Genomic DNA, 20492 nt, shown 5'->3' with positions numbered 1-20492 from the left:
TACCAATGCTCAAAGGCAACGGTTTTATACCTAAGGCAACAACAACCAAAAAACCGTTGCCATAGTTACTAGCATAGACAACGGTTTTGACAACAATTTTTAAAGAACGGTTTAGAACCGTTACTGGATAGGCAACGGTTTAAAACCGTTCTCTTTGATGACGTAACGGTTTAAAACCGTAACTGGATAGACAACGGTTTTAAATTGTTGTAATTTTGTTGTTCATAAAGACAACAGTTTAAAAGCGTTGCCTTTGGTAGTGTTTTTTGCAACGGTTTTTAATACCATTGTCATTTTGTAGCTGTCTTTGACAACGATTTTAATACCATTGCCTTTTGTGACTTTTGACAACAGTTTTTTATAACTATATTATTCTTTATTTACAATAGTTTTCTCATGTTGCATTGAAATTAGTTCCAACTATTTTTTTTTAAATTTAATGTCAATAAACAAGGTTAAACTATTTGAATCAAATTACTAAAAAAAACTAATTGAACACTTATCATAGAAAAATAAACATTTATATACTTAGTGAACCAAAAAATCTCGGATACAATATAGTTGTATCAGTGTTGGTTACAAGTAATTCCGGATATTTTCTAATTATCCCAGGAAAATAAGCTTAAAAAACGCCAACCCTAGAAAGGAATTCAATCTTCCTCTAAAGAGTTTTATCAATGCTGGCAGCGAAAAATAATTCTCCCAATAGTTTCTTTATCCAAGCCCATATTTTCAAAAAACAGAACCACCTGCAGACAACAAGGAACACAAGCTTTTTAACAGGGGAAAAAATGAAGCATTTTGAATCAGTAAAATACAAAATAAAGAACAATGGCATGCATATAACACATATCACTAGCACAATGGATACAAGCACATAGGTACTTAACAAATTCAATTCTTAATAAGGCATCAAAAGGATCAAGCAACCATAGTGTAGTTATTTTCAAGCATGATTGTTATAACCAGTAAGAAAAGCAATATTTGCATTGCTAATAAATAAGCTTCTTAATACATCAAATCAAAAGGTTGTAATTTATAAAAGATATTAAATCCAAGAACTTCTTTGCACTAAAAGCACCACATAAGGTCACAAGACCCACCTCCCCCTCTTGTCCCCTCCTTTGACACTACCAGAAGGTAAACCAACAGCAGCAATAAATATAATAGCAAATTTTAGACTTCAGATTCAAGCATACTTATTCAAACATACCTAAAAGAAACCAGTCTCATCATGGACCCCTTTGTCAACATCAGCAGTTGCTTTGCTTAGTATAGTCTCTCACACAAAGCAGAAAACTTAGACCACCAGCCCCACCTTGCGGTAGCCAGTTAAACATGAAATCTTATCAACTAAATTAAATTGATAGCACATGAACTCTTATTTCTTCCATGTAACTGCAAAGAGATGATTAAACAAGACTAAATATGAATGGAAAAGGTTTAGAACTAAACAAATTGCAATTGAAGCTCAACTTGTGTTGCCCCTAAATACATAATGAAAATAGAACAGTCTCATAATAAAAAAAATAACATTCTTCAAGAGTGTAGTGTTGTCAGCTCAAGATAGAGCCAAATTATGACCAGCCTAAGTGTAAATCGATGACTATGCACACTGATAAAAGAAGAATGTTTCCAAGTACCCACATGAACTATAAATTCTATACTCACAGGTTGTTTCTATTGAAATCATTAGATTATGTGCACAACAAACAAACAAAAAAGTGCCAAAAGAAAAAAGAAAAAAAAATACAATGGTGCTAACTTGTTCAAGGTAAATCAATCATGGATGAAGACAGAGTCTATCACATTTCAAACAAGCAGCTTTACAGGTAAGCTACTAAGGTTGAAATGCTGGTCAACACAGAGGAATTAAATAGAAATTGAAATGATCAAGAGAAGGTTAAAAGGAGACACACCCAGTAAAATGCTGTCAATTCCACCATGCTGGGACTGTTTGTCTTCAAGGATTATCAACTATTGTAGCTGTAATTCGTAATTGTCTTGTCTATTCTTACTCTCCATTCCGCTTCCAGAAAGCTCTTCTCCACCAAACTTCAAATCCTCTTTGAATATTTGGGCAATCTTCTCCAGAATTCTAAGATTTTTACTTGAGTCATTCAGGCCATCAAAATCAAATGCAGCAATTTTACTTGAGTCATTCAGGCCATTGAGAGAATCAACTTAGAATTCCCAGCCACTTTACATGCTAACAAAATAAACCAACCAACAATTAAGAAACAACCATTAACATTAACATTATTCTCCATAAAATAACTTAGCTTAATTTCAAACCAAATTGAATTAAAAACAAAACTTCTATGCTTAACTTTTTACATAGAGAGAACATGTTCAGCTAAATAACTCTTTGATTTATAACAGAAAATAACCTTAATCCAAATACATACCGTAACCGAACCTCAGCGGACGAGGTGGGGGACGGCGTAGTGGACGCAAGCGGAGAGGAGAGCACGGAACAGCAGCAGATGATAGAGTAGGAACTGATGACAAAGCAGAACTATTTTCTCCTAACATTGCTCAGAACAAAATCTCATTAAAGAAAAAAATTCAATCAACAAAGTAACTAATGGCAGAACAAGCCAACATCATCATAGTAACAATCAACAATCAACAAAATTCATAATAAGCAAAACCAATTCATAAACCAAAGAAAATGAAATCATGTGGTTCTTCCCAAAAGATTTTACCATAATAGAAGAATAGTCTTTACAGTTTATACCTCAAAGCAAACAAGGCAATTGTGATGCATTGCTCTTTTCAAACAGCAATGACCATCTTCCAATCATTTAGAGTAGCAGCACCCTAAAACATATAATAATTAATTTACAAGGATCAGCAATCATCAAACAAACAGGTTCTCAATAATCAACATATTTTATCACCATTTGGTTCCACTCATTGTAAAATTATTTATAAACCATAAAAATTACTACTTTTAGTTAAGAAATCAATTTTAGGTACTTAGTTTAGAAATCTAAACTCAATCTATTTATCATTCATCAAGCCTTAATCTCATAAATTACTCATTATAATTTGATTCAACCACCAATCACAACATTATTAAGTAAAAAAAAAAAACAGAACTTCCGACAAGCATTCATCCCCAAACAACCTTGCAAGATGCACACAAGAGCTAAACAAATTTCAATTCACACGCACGTAATCATCATCATACCAGTCACATTCACAGTCATAACCTAAACTCAATAAACTAATTGAAACACTAGAACATCATCTCAAAAACTAATCCAAATTTTACATCCTCAAACCAAGCTTATTTCTACCAATTAATCACACAAGACATTTATAAATTATTTGCAGATACTCACTAAACTTCAATGATATTCATAAATTAAAACGGTTAATTTTAAAATAAATCCCCTACCTCTGAGTGTCGAAATTAGAAGAAATTTGAGACGGGTTGTGGCGGCAATGGCTGAACCAGCATAAACAGCAACAGAAACAGGGGCCGAGCACGGACAGTGGCTCCAATAGTGGCATTCTCCGGTGTCAATGGTGGTGTTCCCTGGCGACCAGCGGTGCGGCGGCAAAACCTCCCTCTCCTCTACGAGTTTCTCCTCCCTCTTCATGTTCTGTTCATCCCATCAACAGTAGCAACTTCTAATCATTGGCGATGAGACAGCCTCGTTCTCCTCCTTCTCCGTCAGAGCATCCTTCGCGCGTCACTCCTCTGGTTCTCTCTCTCTCGGACGCTTCTTCTTCAGCAGCAGCGACAACCCCGAGCAGAAACGGTGACGGCTTCACAGCTTCCTTTTCCCTCTTCTGTTCGCGCATCCTTCCTCCTTCTCTGCCACAGCGTCGACGGCGACTGCGACGGCTAGGGTTTGACAGTGACGGCGGTGGCGTCTTCGACGGCGAGCTCAACAGGGAACAGGCGCCACAGATCTGGCGGCGTCCTCTCCACCATCGCGTTTCCCGCAGCGGCAGCTCTCTCCCTCCCACGGTTCAGATTGACGGTGACATGACGGCGGCGACGCGTGTGATGGGCTCTACGGCGGTGAGGCGCGACGCCGGCATGCTCTTCCCCCTCTCCTTCCCTTCTTCTTCCTCGCGGGGTTTAGCTTTCTCTCTTCTCTCTACGTTTCTCTTTTTTCAGTAGGGTGGAGTTCTAAGGTTAGGTTTTTCAATTTAGGAACTAGAATTTTTTATTTAATTTAAAAATTTAGTATTAGAGTTAAATAGTTATAAAATATAGATAAAATAAATATTTTAATAAAATTATTGAATACAATAATAATTTTAAAATTATATATATTGTATTTAAAATTATTTAAAAATATTATTTATTAATATATTATTAAATAAAAATAATTATTTTTAATTTAAATTATAAATAAATATATTAATTATGATTTATTAAATAGCATTTAAATTTAAAATATTAATTATTTAAATTAAATTATATAATTTTTTATTATAAAAATTTTAATTTTAAATTATATAAAATAATTAATTATAATAAAATTACATAAAAATATTAATTAATTTAAGTTCAAAATATTTATATAAATTAATTTAATCATTCTTAAAAGTTTAAACTTTTAAAAATAAAAAATTTAAATTAAATCATAAATTATTCATAATATAAGTTATTTAAATTAAATTATATAATTTTTTTTATTTTTTAATTATTAAAATTATAATTTTAAATATATAAAATATCCAATTATAATAAATATTATATAAAAATTTTAATTAACTTAAATTTTAATTATTATAAAAAATTATATACCACTCCTAATTACTTTAGATTCAGTATATATTTAATTATTTTTAGTAAAGAGAATTCTTCCAAATTTGGTTATGTTAGGGTTTAGAGGGAGTTTAAATAAAAAAATATTAATATTTATTATAATTTTATTTTAATTTTATTTTTTTAATTTGTTTTAATTTTATTTTTTAAAGTAATATTTGTTATATATTTATAACAAAAATATATAATATTTATTATAAATGTATTTTAATTTTGTTTTTTAAATAATATTTGTTATATATTTATAACAATAGCTTTAAGTATTCTATAAATTATAGTATTTACAGAAAAAATTATTTAAATTTATATGATTATTTATAATTATTTTTATATATATCTTTTAATTTTGATAATTATTTAAATAATATTAAAAAATTATTGTTTGATAAAAAATTGTTGTAGTAGTTATAAAATCGTACTTTAAAATAGTCAAAAAGAACGGTTTTATTTTATTGCTATAACGTAATGAAAAACTGAACTTCAACAACAACACTGTAAAAATCGTTGTCTAAGACCATCTAATAGAACGGTTTTAAAGTGTAGCATTTTGGCAATGATTTTTATGTGTTTCTTTTGTACAATTATTTAAACAACAATAAAAAACCGTTGCTTAAAAATAAATCTTGGTAATGGTTATAAAACCGTTCTTTAAAATAGTCAAAGAGAACGGTTTTAGTTTGTTGCTAAAAAATAATGAAAAATTGAATTCATTGGTAACATACAAAAAACCGTTGTCTAAAACTATCTAAGAGAATGGTTTTAAGGCGTTGCAAAATTTGGCGTTGCTAAAGCCCATATTTGTTGTAGTGTAGTTTGCTTTTCTGATACTCTACTCCTTTATTTTTCCATTTAGTTACTTGAATTCATGTTTGGATTTTCTTAATTTTAAATTTATTAATATAATGAACCATTTTTATGTTTAATTCCGTTGCTTGTTTGATTTCGTTTAATCAATCATCAGTTCTAATTTTGCTTTTATTAATTTAATTTTAATTATTATGTCTCCCTTCTACTCCCTTTTCATGTTTGTGAAAATGACATTCATGTTAATAGAGTAGAACTCTTAACTTGGCTTTGGAGTTGATTAATTGGAACCCCTTGAGTTGGAAAACTCAAGTGTTAATTTGAACTTTGAAATTGTTGCCTAACTCTATTTTCACTAACTCTAGTTAGTGTACCCAATTGACCTTCCTTTGCAACTGCAAGAGGATAACTAGTTGGAAGCAATAACTTTTACTATGTTACTTGGGAAAACCAACAAGGATAGAAACTCCAATTAATCTTCTCCTAGCCAAGTCTTTTTATTTTAAATACACAACATCTCTTATTATCATTCACTGCTTTAATTTTTCGTTTCCAAACCTCATAAATTTTTCAGAAAATTTCTGATCAATAATTTACACTACTGTGTCAACTCTTTGGGAAACGACGTAAGAATTCTACTCCCAGTTATTTATTCATTAATTGTGACATCTTTTAAATTGACAGTGGAAATTTCGTCGGTTAAGACTGTACTCACAACGCAGTTTCTATTAATATTTCTTAACCGGCATTTTTCCGCCCGTCAGAGAGCTAAACACCAGAAGTAAGAAGGTGCAAGTGATAATGAATGCCAAAGAGAAAGAAAGTGTCTAAAATACATGGTGGCTACAACATGCAAGTAAGATATCAATGAAAATCATGAAGGCGTGTCACTAATACTAGATGCGAGAGGGATAAAAGCATGCAAGTATAAAGTATGAGAAGAATAGTTCAAGCATCAATATCAACAATGATAAGTACATGTAAAACAAGCACAAAATAATGAGCATTTGTAGGATAAAAATTAATGAATACCAAGCTCAGTGCATATGTATTGCAAGGGTTGTGAAAAAGAAGCATTAAGGTGCAAGAATAAGATAGAAAATAAATTAAGATACCATGAGATCTTTTTCACAAACACTTGGTGTGCATATTAAAAACAAGAAGTAAGGTAATCAATCCAAGTGTATAGTAGACCCAAAATGGAATGCCAATTGTCAAAGCACACCTCATAACACAAACAAGCTAAGAAATATCAAAATAATCCACCAAATAAAATTCTAACACCAAAATAAAAATGCAAGAAGAGAAAAGAATTAAAAAGAAATTACAAAAAAAAATAAAACTAATATGCAATTAAAAATAATTAAAATATTCGAATGTAGGAAACAAAAGAAGAATTAAAGAGTAGAAGAAAGTAAGAAAAGAAACCTTGAAAAGAAGATGAAAAGGGGAAGATAAATGGGAGTAAGAATGAGATAAGAGGGGTGGAAAGAGAAAAAGAAAAGAAAAGGAAATTGGGGCTGCCAGAGGTGGTGGTGGAGGGGGAAAGAAAGAAGGAAGAAGTAAAAAGAAAGAAAGAAGAAGAATGAAGAAGAATTAGGATTTGAAGGAAAGAGGAATTGAATGCAACAGGGGCAGTGCGCTGATTTAAGTGATTCGGCGCTTATGACACGTGCGCGTCACCCACGCGTAAGCGTGACTACTCGTCATGCCAGACGCACGATTCTAGCATAGTACCAGAACAACTCTCGGGTTTTTGTATCAGAGTGCGCCGAATTGACATACGACGTGTGCGCGTCGCTTACGTACACGCGTAAAAGGATGAAATGGCTGGTGACGCATACGCGTGATGACGTGTACGCGTGGGGTGGGTTGTGCGCCAGGCACCCTGCCCACACAGTTCCAGCGCAACTCTCAGGTTTTTGTACCAGAGAGCGCTAGCATCCATAAGACGCGTGCGCGTCAATGACGCTTATGCGTGGGATGCTCATTTTTTTTCAATAACTCAGAACAAAAGGAAAACATGACTATTTGAAAATTAACAAAGACAATTAATGAAACAAATATAAGAAAATAAATAAAATAGAACTATAAAAAATGAAGATCATACCATGGTGGGTTGCCTCCCACCTAGCACTTTTCTTTAACGTCCTTAAGTTGGACGGTCCATAGGCTCATTCCTCTTCCTTTGTTAGATCCTTCAAAAGGAAGATCTCTAACTCCTTGTTGTTCTTCACTTTTGCACCATGATAAAGTTTTAAACGATGGCCATTGACTTTGAAGAAGGTAGGGCTTGAGGGGTGACTTAGGTGGACAACTCCATACAGTTCCACCTTCTCCACCATGTAGGGTCCATCCCATCTTGACCTCAGTTTGTCCAGCATTAACATCAACCTTGAGTTGTAGAGAAGGACTTGATTCCCAGCTCTAAACTCTCTTCTCTTGATGTTCTTGTCATGTACCGCCTTCACCTTTTCTTTGTAGAGTCTTGAGTTTTCATACGCTTCTAGCCGAAGGCACTCTAATTCCTCTAGTTGTAATTTTCTTTCAATTTCGGCTCCTCCCAATCCTGAGTTTCATTCCTTCACAACCTAGTAAGCTTTGTGTTCCACCTCTACCGGAAGGTTACAAGCCTTTCCGTAGACTAGGCGGAACGGACTCATGTTGATGGATGTCTTGTAAGCTGTCCGATAAGTCCATAGCGCATCTCCAAGCCTAGAGCTCCAGTCCCTTCTATGAGGTTTAACAATCTTCTCGAGTATGCGCTTGATCTCTCTATTAGACACCTCGGCTTGGTCATTTGTTTGGGGATGGTAAGCCGTCGCCACCTTGTGAATGATGCCATGTTTCTTCATCAAACCTGTCATTCTTCTGTTACAAAAATTAGAGCCTTGATCACTCACAATTGCTCGTGGTGATCCAAAGCGATAAATAATATTATTCCTAACAAAAGAAACAACTACGCTAGCATCATCAGTACGGGTAGGAATTACTTCCACCCACTTGAAAACATAATCAATAGCTAACAGAATATATATAAGAAACCATTTGAGTTTGGAAATTGACCCATGAAGTCAATACCCCAAACATAAAAAATTTCACAAAAAAACATGAGTTGTTGGGGGTATCTAATCCCTCTTGGATATGTTTCCAAACCTTTGGCATTGGTGGCAAGAGTCACAGCAAAGATTAGCATCCTTAAAAAGTGTGAGCCACCAAAATCCGCAGTCTAAAATTTTTCTTGCAGTTCTTTGAGGACCAAAGTGTTCACCACTCTCAGAAGAGTGGCATGCCTCTAAAATAGACTGGATTTCGGATTGTGGAACACACCTTCTAATTATTTGGTTAGCACCACATCTCCACAAATATGGGTCATCCCATATGTAATACTTGGACTCGCTCTTAAGTTTGTCCTTTTGATATTTAGAAAAATTTAGAGGAAAGGTGCGACTAACCAAATAATTAGCTATGGGTGCTCTAAATCAAACTCTTGCAATAACAATATCCAACAGATTAACCTTGGTTTAGACTCTTTGTTAGCTAGCAAGTATTTCAAAGCCGCATGGTCTGAATATACTACCACTTTGGTCCCAAGTAAATAAGCTCGGAATTTATCCAAATACAAAACAATGGCTAAAAGTTCCTTTTCAGTGGTAGTATAATTAGACTGGACACCATCTAAAGTTTTAGAAGTATAAGCAATAATATAGGGATCCTTACCTTCGCGCTGAGCCAGCGCCGCTCCTACCGCATAGTTAGATGCGTTGTACATGATCTCGAATGGCCTACTCCAATCAGGCCCTCTCACAATAGGAGCTTGGGTTAAGGCAATCTTCAGCTTGTCAAATGCTTCCATGCAGTCTTCACTTAGGTCAAACTCTACGTCTTTTTGTAGCAGACGGGAAAGGGGTAGTGCAACCTTACTGAAGTCCTTGATAAAACGCCGGTAGAAACCTGCATGACCAAGAAAAGAATGGACTTCCCTCACAGAAGAGGGGTAAGGTAAACCAAAAATAACATTAACCTTTGCAGGATCAATAGATATACCAGTATTAGAAACAACATGGCCTAGAACAATACCTTGCTTTACCATAAAATGACATTTTTCAAAATTAAGCACAAGGTTTGAACTAGCACATCTTTCTAATACTTTAGTAAGATTATCCAAACAAAGATCGAAAGAATCACCATAGACACTAAATTCATCCATAAATACTTCCATACAATGCTCAAGAAGATCCGAGAAGATACTCGTCCTGCACCTTTGAAATGTAGGTGGTGCATTACATAAACCAAAAGGCATTCTTTTATATGCATACGTTCCAAAGGGACATGTAAAATTTGTTTTCTCCTGATCTTCTAGAGTAATATAGATCTGAAAATAACCAGTATAACCATCTAAAAATAGTAGTGTGATTTACCTGACAGGTGATCAAGCATTTGATCGATAAAAGGTAGTGGATAGTGATCCTTGCGAGTGGCCAAGTTCAAGCGCCTGTAGTCGATACACACTCTCCAGGAATTTTGCACCCTTGTAGCCATGAGTTCTCCATTCTCATTTTTCACTATTGTGACGCCGAACTTCTTCGGAACCACTTGTACTGGACTAACCCACTCACTATCTGAGATTGGATGGATAATGTCGGCTTCAAGCAGTCGGGTCACTTCCTTCTTCACAACTTCTAGAATTGTGGGGTTCAACCACCTTTGAGGTTGACGGATAGGCTTGGCTCCCTCCTCCAGAAAAATGCGGTGCTCACAAACTTAAGGGCTTATACCTACTATGTCCGCCAAACTCCACCCAATAGCTTTCTTGTTTCTTCTCAGTACATTAAGCAGTCACTCCTCTTGTTGGGAAGTAAACTCCTTTGCAATGATCATTGGGAGCTTTTGATTATCTTCAAGATAAGCATACTTGAGGTGAGGTGGAAGGGGCTTTAACTCCATAGTCAGCTCATGGCTTGGCACCTGATCATCTGGGACTACTGGAGGTCGCAAGGTGTCTTCAGTATACTCAGGGGGCTTTCCCACACTTGCACCTTGAACCACGTTCTTCTCATCAACTGTCTCTTGGTGAACTTCAGCCACAGTCTCATCAATAATATCACACTGGAAGATAGAGTGGTCTTCCGGTGGATGCTTCATAACTTCATCAAGGTTGAAACTCACTGCTCTTCCATCTATTTCAAAGGAATATGTACCCGAGAAGGCATCCAATTTAAACTGAGAGGTCTTCAAGAATAGCCTTCCAAGTAAGATAGATGATGGTCTTTCTGAGTCATTAGGGGGCATTGATGAGCGGATAATTTATACCTTTTTTGGCATTATTTTTACATAGTTTTTAATATGTTTTAGTTACTTTTTATTATATTTTTATTAGTTTTTATGCAAAAATCACATTTCTGGACTTTACTATGAGTTTGTGTGTTTTTCTGTAATTTCAGGTATTTTCTGGCTGAAATTGAGGGATCTGAGCAAAAGTCTGATTCAGAGGCTGAGAAAGGACTACAGATGCTGTTGGATTTTGACCCTCCTGCACTCAAAGTGGATTTTTTGGAGCTACAGAAGCCCAATTGGCACGCTCTCAATTTCGTTGGAAAGTAGACATCTTGGTCTTTCCAGAAATGTATAATAGTCCATACTTTGCCTGAGATTTGATGGCCCAAACTGGCGTCTAAACGCCTGCCAGAGACCCTTTTCTGGCGTAAAACGCCAGAACTGGCACCAGAATTGGAGTTAAACGCCTAAACTGGCATCCAAGCTGGTATTTAACTCTAGAAAAGGCCTATGCACGTGTAAAGCTCAATGCTCAGCCCAAGCACACACCAAGTGGGCCCCGGAAATGGATTTCTGCACTATCTGCACTTAGTTACTTATTTTCTGTAATCCCTAGTAACTAGTTTTAGTATAAATAGCACTTTTACTATTGTATTAAAGTTTTGGAACGAGCTTATGCCAATTTTCTACATTTGAGAGGCTGGCCACACGGCCATGCCTAGACCTTTTTCTCTTATGTATTTTTCAACGGTGGAGTTTCTACACCTCATAGATTAAGGTGCGGAGCTCTGCTGTTCTTCATGAATTAATGCAAGTACTATTGTTTCTCTTTCAATTCACGCTTACTTCTTCTCCAAGATATACTCTTGTACTTAATTCAGTTAAGTCAGAATGAAGGGGTGACCCGTGACAATCACCCACTATCTTCGTTACTCGCTTAGCCAAGATCCGCGCGCCTGACAACCACAAGCGGTCTACATGATGTTCAACGTAGTCATTGGACGACAGCCAGAGTATATTCTCTTGGGTTTCTAATCCACAGACCGAGTCCGTGAGGTTGGAACCTTCGTGGTATAGGTTAGAACCAATTGGCAGCATTCTTGAGATCCGAAAAGTCTAAACCTTGTCTGTGGTATTCCGAGTAGGATCTGGGAAGAGATGACTGTGACGAGCTTCAAACTCGCAAATGTTGGGTGCAGTGACAGTGTGCAAAAGGATAGAGAGATCCTATTTTGACGCTAGTGAGAACCGACAGATGATTAGCCATGCGGTAGCTGTACCTGGTATTTTTCATCTGAGACGAGAAATCCGACAGTTGATTAGCCGTGCAGAAACTGTACCTGGTGTTTTTCATCCGAGAGGATAATACAGCTTGCCATGGAAGGGAGCACGCATGATTGGAAGAAGACAATAGGGAAGCAGAGGTTCAGAAGCAACAAAGCATCTCTAAACGCTTATCTGAAATTCCCACCAATGGTTTATGGTGCACGAAATTACAATCACACTTTTGCAATTCCGCACAACTAACCAGCAAGTGCACTGGGTCGTCCAAGTAATACCTTACGTGAGTAAGGGTCGATCCCACGGAGATTGTCGGCTTGAAGCAAGCTATGGTTATCTTGTAACTCTTAGTCAGGATATCAATAATTCTCAGATTTGATTGTAAAAAGTAAAAGAACATGAAATAAATACTTGTTATGCAGTAATGAAGAACAGGTTGAGGCTTTGGAGATGCTTTGTCTTCTGAATCTCTGCTTTCCTACTATCTTCTTCTTCATGCACGCAAGGCTCCTTCCATGGCAAGCTTTATGTTGGGCATCGCCGTTGTCAATGGCTACTTCCCGTCCTCTCAGTGAAAATGTTCCAAATGCGCTGTCACCGCATGGCTAATCATCTGTCGGTTCTCGATCATATCGGAATAGGATCCATTGAACCTTTTGCATCTGTCACTATGCCCAACACTTGCGAGTTTGAAGTTTGTCACAGTCATCCCTTCTCAGATCCTACTCAGAATACCACAGACAAGGTTTAGACGTTCCGCATCTCAGGAATGGCCGCCAATAGTTCTAGCTTATACCACGAAGACTCTGATCTGAATCATGAGGCTAAGAGATATGCATTCAATCTAAGGTAGAACGGAGGTGGTTGTCAGGCATGCGTTCATAGGTGAGAATGATGATGAGTATCACGGATCATCACATTCATCAGGTTGAAGTGCGAATGAATATCTTAGAATAGAAGCAAGCGTGATAGAATGGAAAACAGTAGTAATTGCATTAATTCATGAAGAACAGCAGAGCTCCTCACCCCCAACAATGGGGTTTAGAGACTCATGCCGTAGAGAATACAATATGAAATGTGTAAAGTGTCATGAGGTACAAGATGAATTACTAAAAGTAGTTTTTATAGTAAACTGGTGACCTATGGTTACAGAAAATGAGTAAGCTAGGGTGTTTAGTGTAAAAATCCACTTTCGGGGCCCACTTGGTGTGTGCTTGGGCTGAGCATTGAAGCTTTCATGTGTAGAGACTTTTCTTGGAGTTAAACGCCAGCTTTTGTGCCAGTTTGGGCATTTAACTCCAGCTTTTGTGCCAGTTCTGGAGTTAAACGCCAGAATTCTTGAGCTGACTTGGAACGCCGGTTTGGGCCATCAAATCTTGGGCAAAGTATGGACTATTATATATTGCTGGAAATCCTAGGATGTCTACTTTCCAACGAAATTAAGAGCGTGCCAATTGGGTCTCTGTAGCTCCAGAAAATCTACTTCGAATGCAGGGAGGTCAGAATCCAATAGCATCTGCAGTCCTTTTTCAGCCTCTGAATCAGATTTTTGTTCAGGTCCCTCAATTTCAGCCAAAAAATACCTGAAATCACAGAAAAATACACAAACTCATAGTAAAGTCCAGAAAAGTGAATTTTAAATAAAAACTAATAAAAATATAATAAAAACTAACTAAAATATACTAAAAACATACTAAAAACAATGCCAAAAAGCGTATAAATTATCCGCTCATCACAACACCAAACTTAAATTGTTGCTTGTCCCCAAGCAACTGAAAATCAAATAGGATAAAAAGAAGAGAATATACAATGAATTCCAAAAACATCTATGAATATCAGTATTAATTAGATGAGCGGGGCTTTCAGCTTTTTGCCTCTGAACAGTTTTGGCATCTCACTCTATCCTTTGAAGTTTAGAATGATTGGCTTCTATAGGAACTCAGAATCTAGATAGTATTATTGATTCTCCTAGTTAAGTATGTTGATTCTTGAACACAGCTACTTTATGAGTCTTTGCCGTGACCCAAAGCATTTTGTTTTCCAGTATTACCACCGGATACATAAATGCCACAGACACATAACTGGGTGAACCTTTTCAGATTGTGACTCAGCTTTGCTAGAGTCCCCAATTAGAGGTGTCCAGAGCTCTTAAGCACACTCTTTTTGCTTTTGGACCACGACTTTAACTGCTCAGTCTCAAGTTTTCACTTGACACCTTCACGCCACAAGCACATAGTTAGGGACAGTTTGGTTTAGCTGCTTAGGCCAGGATTTTATTCCTGTGGGCCCTCATATCCACTGATGCTCAAAGCCTTGGATTCTTTTTATTTTACCCTTGCCTTTTGGTTTAAAGGGTTATTGGCTTTTTCTGCTTGCTTTTTCTTTTTCTTCTTTTTAATTTTTTTTCGCTTTCTCTTTTTTTTTTTTGCAAGCTTTTCATTGCTTTTTCTTGCTTCAAGAATCAATTTTATGATTTTTTAGATTATCAAATAACATTTCTCCTTTTCCATCATTCTTTCAAGAGCCAACAATTTTAACATTCATGAATCAACAAATTCAAAAATATGCACTGTTCAAGCATTCATTCAGAAAAACAAAAGTATTGCCACCACATCAAAATAATTAATCTGTTTTAAAATTCGAAATTCATGCACTTCTTTTCTTTTTCAATTAAAAACATTCTTCATTTAAGAGAGGTGATGGATTCATTTTCATAGCTTTAAGGCATAGACACTAAGACACTAGCGATCATGTAATAAAGACACAAACATAGATAAACATAAAGCATAAAAAATTCGAAAAACAGAAGATAAAGAACAAGGAGATTAAAGAACGGGTCCACCTTAGTGATGGCGGCTAGTTCTTCCTCTTGAAGATCTTATGGAGTGCTTGAGCTCCTCAATGTCTCTTCCTTGCCTTTGTTGCTCCTCTCTCATGACTCTTTGATCTTCTCTAATTTCATGAAGGAGGATGGAATGCTCTTGGAGCTCCACCCTTAGTTGTCCCCTATTGGAACTTAATTCTCCTAGGGAGGTCTTAATTTGCTCCCAATAGTTTTGTGGAGGAAAATACATCCCTTGAGGCATCTCAGGGATTTCATGATGATAATTTTCCTCATGCTCTTGTTGAGGTCCATGAGTGGGCTCTCTTGTTTGCTCCATCCTTTTCTTAGTAATGGGATAGTCCTCTTCAATGAGAAGTCTTGACCACAACTTCATAGAAGTGGTCTTGATGGACCTTTGAGATGAATCTCTCCATCTCTCATGACTCGAAGGTGGAAGCAATTGCCTTTCCATTCCTCTTTCTAGAGGTTTTTCCGGCTTTAGGTGCCATAAATGGTTATGAAAAAACAAAAAAAAAAGATGAGCTTTGCCACACCAAACTTAAAAGGTTTGCTCGTCCTCGAGCAAAAGAATAAAGAAAGGAGGAGAAGAAGAAGTGATGGATGAGATGGAGGTGCGTGAATTATTCGGCCAAGGGGGTTTTAGGTGGTTATGATGTGGAAAAGGAAGGAGTGATGGTTTGAATTTGAGTGGGTGGGTGTAGGTGGTTTGTATGATGGTTTTGGAGGAGTAATGGAGGTGATTGGTAGAGGTTATTTGGGGAAGAGTATTATGAAAAGGTGTGAAGAAGTGAGAGAGTGAGTTGAGGTTGGTGGGGATCCTGTGGGGTCCACAGATCCTGAGGTGTCAAGAATTTCCCATCCCTGCACCAATTAGGCTTGCAAAATGCCCTTTGCTGCCAATCCTGGCATTAAACACCAGGTTGCTGCCCATTTCTGGCGTTAAACACCCAGAATGGTGCTAGACTGGGCGTTTAACGCCCATTCTGCTGCCTTTACTGGCGTTTAAATGCCAATAGGCTTCTCCTCCAGGGTGTGTTATTTTTTATTCTGTTTTTCAGTTTGTTTTTGCTTTTTCAATTGTTTTTGTGACTTCACATGATCATCAACCTACAGAAAACATAAAATAACAATGGAAAATGGAAATTAACATAGATAAGTAAAATTGGGTTGCCTCCCAACAAGCGCTTCTTTAATGTCAGTAGCTTGACAGTGGGCTCTTATGGAGCCTCACAGATACTCAGAGCATGATGATGGCTTCTTAACACCAAACTTAGAGTTTGGTTGTGGCCTTCCAACACCAAACTTAGAGTTTGAATGTGGGGGTTTTATTTGACTTTGTATTGAGAGAAGCCTTTCATGCTTCTTCCTTTTCCTGCCTGCAAACCATGGTGCTTCCTGAATGGCGAAGAGTTGCTCATCCGGAAAGGTTTTAGAGATCTCAGTAGGAGGGTGGGACGCCCCTGCTACTGGTTCTATCCGGGACAGGTGATCAGCTACCTGGTTCTCTGTCCCTTTTCTGTCTCTTATTTCTATATCAAACTCTTGCAGAAGCAACACCCATCTTATGAGCCTGGGTTTTGAATCCTGCTTTGTGAGTAGGTATTTAAGAGCAGCATGGTCAATATACACAATCACTTTGAACCTACTAAATAGGATCTAAACTTGTCAATGGCATAAACCACTGCAAGTAACTCTTTTTCTGTGGTTGTGTAATTCTTCTATGCATCATTTAAAACACGGCTAGCATAGTAAATGATGTGCAGAAGCTTGTTATGCCTATGTCCCAACACTGCACCAATGGCATGGTCACTGGCATCACACATTAGTTCGAATGGTAATGTCCAGTCAGGTGCAGAGATGACTGGTACTGTGACCAGCTTGGCTTTTAGGGTTTCAAACACAAATGGCGTGTCAGTAGCTAGTAGGTTGCTTAGAAGTTTTGCAATTTTTGAAAAATCCTTTATGAACCTCCTATAGAATCTTGAATGTCCCAGAAAGCTTCTGATTGCCTTTACATTGGCAGGTGGTGGTAATTTTTCAATTACTTCCACTTTAGCTTGATCCACCTCTATTCCCTTGTTTGAAATTTTATGCCCAAGGACAATTCCTTCAGTCACCATGAAGTGACATTTTTCCCAGTTTAAAACTAGGTTGGTCTCTTGGCATCTTTTCAGAACAAGTGCTAAATGGTTAAGACAGGAGCTGAATGAGTCTCCAAATACTGAAAAGTCATCCATGAAGACTTCCAGAAATTTTTCCACCATATCAGAGAAAATAGAGAGCATGCATCTCTGAAAGGTTGCAGGTGCATTGCACAGACCAAAAGGCATCCTTCTGTAGGCAAATACTCCAGAAGGACATGTGAATGATGTTTTCTCTTGGTCCTGAGGATCCACTGCAATTTGGTTGTAACCTGAATAGCCATCCAAAAAGTAGTAATATTCATGACCTGCTAGTCTCTCTAGCATCTGCTCTATGAATGGTAAAGGAAAGTGATCCTTTCGGGTGGCTGTATTGAGCCTTCTGTAGTCAATACACATACGCCACCCTGTAACTGTTCTTGTAGGAACCAGTTCATTCTTTTCATTATGAACTACTGTCATGCCTCCCTTCTTGGGGACAACGTGGATAGGGCTCACCCAGGGGCTATCAGAAATAGGATAAATAATCCCAGCCTCTAGTAACTTAGTGACCTCTTTCTGTACCACTTCCTTCATGGCTGGATTTAGCCGCCTCTGTGGTTGAACCACTGGCTTGGCATCATCCTCCAATAGGATTTTGTGCATGCATCTTGCTGGGCTAATGCCCTTAAGGTCACTTATGGACCACTCAAGAGTTGTCTTGTGTGTCCTTAGCACTTGAATTAATGCTTTCTCTTCCTATGGATTTAAAGCAGAGCTTATGATCACTAGAAAAGTGTCACCCTCTCCCAGAAATGCATATTTCAGGGATGGTAGTAGTGGTTTGAGCTCTGGTTTAGGAGGTTTCTCCTCTTCCTGAGGGATTTTTAGAGGTTCTTTTATTTCCTCTGGTTCCTCCAAATCAGGCTGAACATCTTTAAAGATGTCCTCTAGCTCTGATTCAAGACTCTCAGTCATATTGATCTCTTCCACCAAAGAGTCAATAATATCAGTGCTCATGCAGTCATTTACTGTGTCTGGATGCTGCATAGCTTTGACAACATTTAACTTGAACTAATCCTCATTGACTCTCAGGGTCACTTCCCCTTTTTGTACATTAATAAGAGTTCGTCCAGTTGCTAGGAAAGGTCTTCCTAGAATGAGAGTTGTACTCTTGTGCTCCTCCATTTCCAGCACTACAAAGTCAGTGGGAAAGGCTAATGGCCCAACCTTGACAATCATGTCCTCAATGATGCCTGATGGATATTTAATGGAGCCATCAGCAAATTGAAGACATATCCTGGTTGGTTTGACTTCTTCAGTCAACCCAAGCTTTCTGATAATGGATGCAGGTATTAGGTTGATACTTGTTCCAAGGTCACATAGAGCTGTCTTGGTGCAAGCACCCTCTAATGTGCATGGTATCATAAAGCTTCCTGGATCTTGAAGCTTTTCTGGTAAGCTTTTTAGAATGACTGCACTGCATTCTTCAGTGAGAAACACTCTTTCAGTTTCTCTCCAATCCTTCTTAGGACTTAAGATCTCTTTCATGAACTTAGCATAAGAGGGTATTTGCTCAAGTGCCTCTGCAAACGGGATCTTTATCTCAAGAGTCCTGAGATAGTCTACAAAGCGGGCAAATTGTTTATCCTGTTCCGCTTGGCGGAGTTTCTGAGGATAAGGCATCTTGGCTTTATATTCTTCAACCTTAGTTGCTGCAGGTTTATTTCCTACAGAAGTGGTTGGAGAAGCCTTCTTAGAGGGGTTACTATCAGCACTTGCAGGTGTCTGATTCCTCATTGGCATTTGAACGCCAGGATTGGGTGCTGGATGGCCGTTTAACGCCAACTTCCCACCCTTTTCTGGCGTTTGAACGCCGGAACTGGGCAAGGAATGGGCGTTTAATGCCAACTTTTCCCCCTTTTCTGGCGTTTGAACGCCAGAGTTATTCCTCTCTGGGCTCTTGATGTCCTCAGAGGGATCTTGGGTAGTGGTTTGGTCATCCTCTGTCATTTGTTTCTTTCTTGACTTTTTGCTATTTTGAGCTGAGTTATTCAATGTCTTCCCGCTCCTTAGTTGGACAGCTTGGCATTCTTCTGTTATCTGTTTAGATAGCTGCTGTCTTGTCTGATTCAATTGTGCTTCTATATTCTTGTTAGCATTTTTAGTGTCTTGGAGCATCTCTTTGAATTCTGCTAATTGTTTTGTCATAAGGAGTAATTGCTGATTAAGTTCAACAATCTGTTCTTGAGGATTGGGATCAGTAGTTACTGCCATAACCTCTTCTTTTATGGAGGACACACTATTTGAGTACAGATGTTGATTTCTAGCAACTGTATCTATGAGCTCTTGAGCTTCTTCAATTGTTTTTCTCATGTGTATAGATCCACCAGCTGAGTGGTCTAGGGACATATGAGCTTTTTCTGTAAGCCCATAGTAGAAGATGTCTAACTATACCCACTCTGAAAACATTTCAGAGGGGCATTTTCTTAGCATCCCTTTGTACCTTTCCCAGGCATTATAAAGGGATTCATGATCCTCTTGTTTAAAGCCTTGGATGTCCAGCCTTAGCTGTGTCATCCTTTTTGGAGGGTAAAATTGATTCAAGAATTTGTCTGTTAATTGTCTCCATATTTTTATGCTTGCTGTGGGTTGGTTATTTAACCACCTCTTAGCTTGATCTTTTACAGTAAATGGAAACAATAATAATCTGTAGACATTCTGATCCACTTCTTTATCACGTACTGTGTCAGCAATTTGTAAGAACTGTGCCAGAAACTCAGTGGGTTCTTCCTGTGGAAGACCGGAATACTGACAATTTTGATGCACCATGATAATGAGCTGAGGATTTAGCTCAAAGCTGCTTGCTTTGATGGGAGGTATACAGATGCTACTCCCATATGCAGCTGTAATGGGGTTAGCATATGACCCCAGAGTCCTTCTGGACTGTTCACTTCCACTTAGGTCCATGATGGAGAAAGGGAGATGATGTGGATTGCAAATAAAATATATTTTTGTTTTTATTTTATTTTAATTAAAATTAACCGAATAAAATAAAGTAAAATAAATGGAAAATAAAATAAAGTTTCAAAAAAAAAGGAAATAAAATAAAAGCAAATTGAAAACTAAATTAATTAATTAATTAAAAAGATTTTGAAATTAGCAATTAAAAAGATATGATTGAAAATTATTTTGAAAAAGATATGAATGAGAAGATATGATTGCAAATAAAATAAAAAGATATGATTGAAGAAATTAAAAAGATTTGATTTTTGAAAAAGATTTGAAAAGATCAATTTTTGAAATTAGAATATTGACTTGACTAAAAAAAAAGATATGATTTTGAAAATCTTTGACTAAATTAATGCAA

General features: G+C 37.2%; 1 protein-coding gene and 1 pseudogene across 8 annotated transcripts; one reads left to right on the top strand and one right to left on the bottom strand.

Moving 5' to 3' along the window:
* LOC112735300 (magnesium transporter MRS2-3-like) overlaps positions 1-20492 on the top strand; it is a 51527-nt pseudogene that overhangs the window by 1786 nt on the left and 29249 nt on the right.
* Positions 506-4198, bottom strand: LOC112732942 (uncharacterized). Of its 8 annotated transcripts, none has more exons than XR_011869919.1 (6): positions 3407-4193; positions 2741-2823; positions 2409-2528; positions 1920-2209; positions 1214-1398; positions 506-749 (listed from the first exon to the last, which is right to left on the bottom strand). XR_011869919.1 is itself a non-coding variant. In XM_072212388.1 (3 exons), exons 1-3 carry the CDS (start codon positions 3609-3611, stop codon positions 2163-2165), a joined length of 372 nt encoding a protein of 123 aa, XP_072068489.1. In that variant the 5' UTR covers positions 3612-4152; the 3' UTR covers positions 1756-2162. The 8 variants fall into 8 exon arrangements, 1 of the variants encoding a protein (XP_072068489.1); XR_011869921.1 differs by having other exon boundaries at positions 2409-2550; positions 3407-4163; XR_003813171.2 differs by having other exon boundaries at positions 2409-2823; positions 3407-4198.

Source organism: Arachis hypogaea, chromosome 13, assembly GCF_003086295.3.
Source record: "Arachis hypogaea cultivar Tifrunner chromosome 13, arahy.Tifrunner.gnm2.J5K5, whole genome shotgun sequence".
Taxonomy (NCBI): Eukaryota; Viridiplantae; Streptophyta; class Magnoliopsida; order Fabales; family Fabaceae; genus Arachis; species Arachis hypogaea.
The sequence above is the reverse complement of the archived record's forward strand: the minus strand, read 5'-3'. Positions and strand labels throughout refer to the sequence as shown.

What these genes read in the sequence shown, in the direction of transcription:
- LOC112732942 (XM_072212388.1), bottom strand. Translation starts at nt 3,611, where the DNA reads ATGAAGAGGGAGGAGAAACTCGTAGAGGAGAGGGAGGTTTTGCCGCCG. An exon ending in TCTAATTTCGACACTCAGAG is followed by an intron (nt 2,529 to 3,406) that starts GTAGGGGATTTA and finishes GAGCAATGTTAG; the next exon opens with GAGAAAATAGTTCTGCTTTG. An exon ending in TCCGCTGAGGTTCGGTTACG is followed by an intron (nt 2,210 to 2,408) that starts GTATGTATTTGG and finishes TTATTTTGTTAG; the next exon opens with CATGTAAAGTGGCTGGGAAT.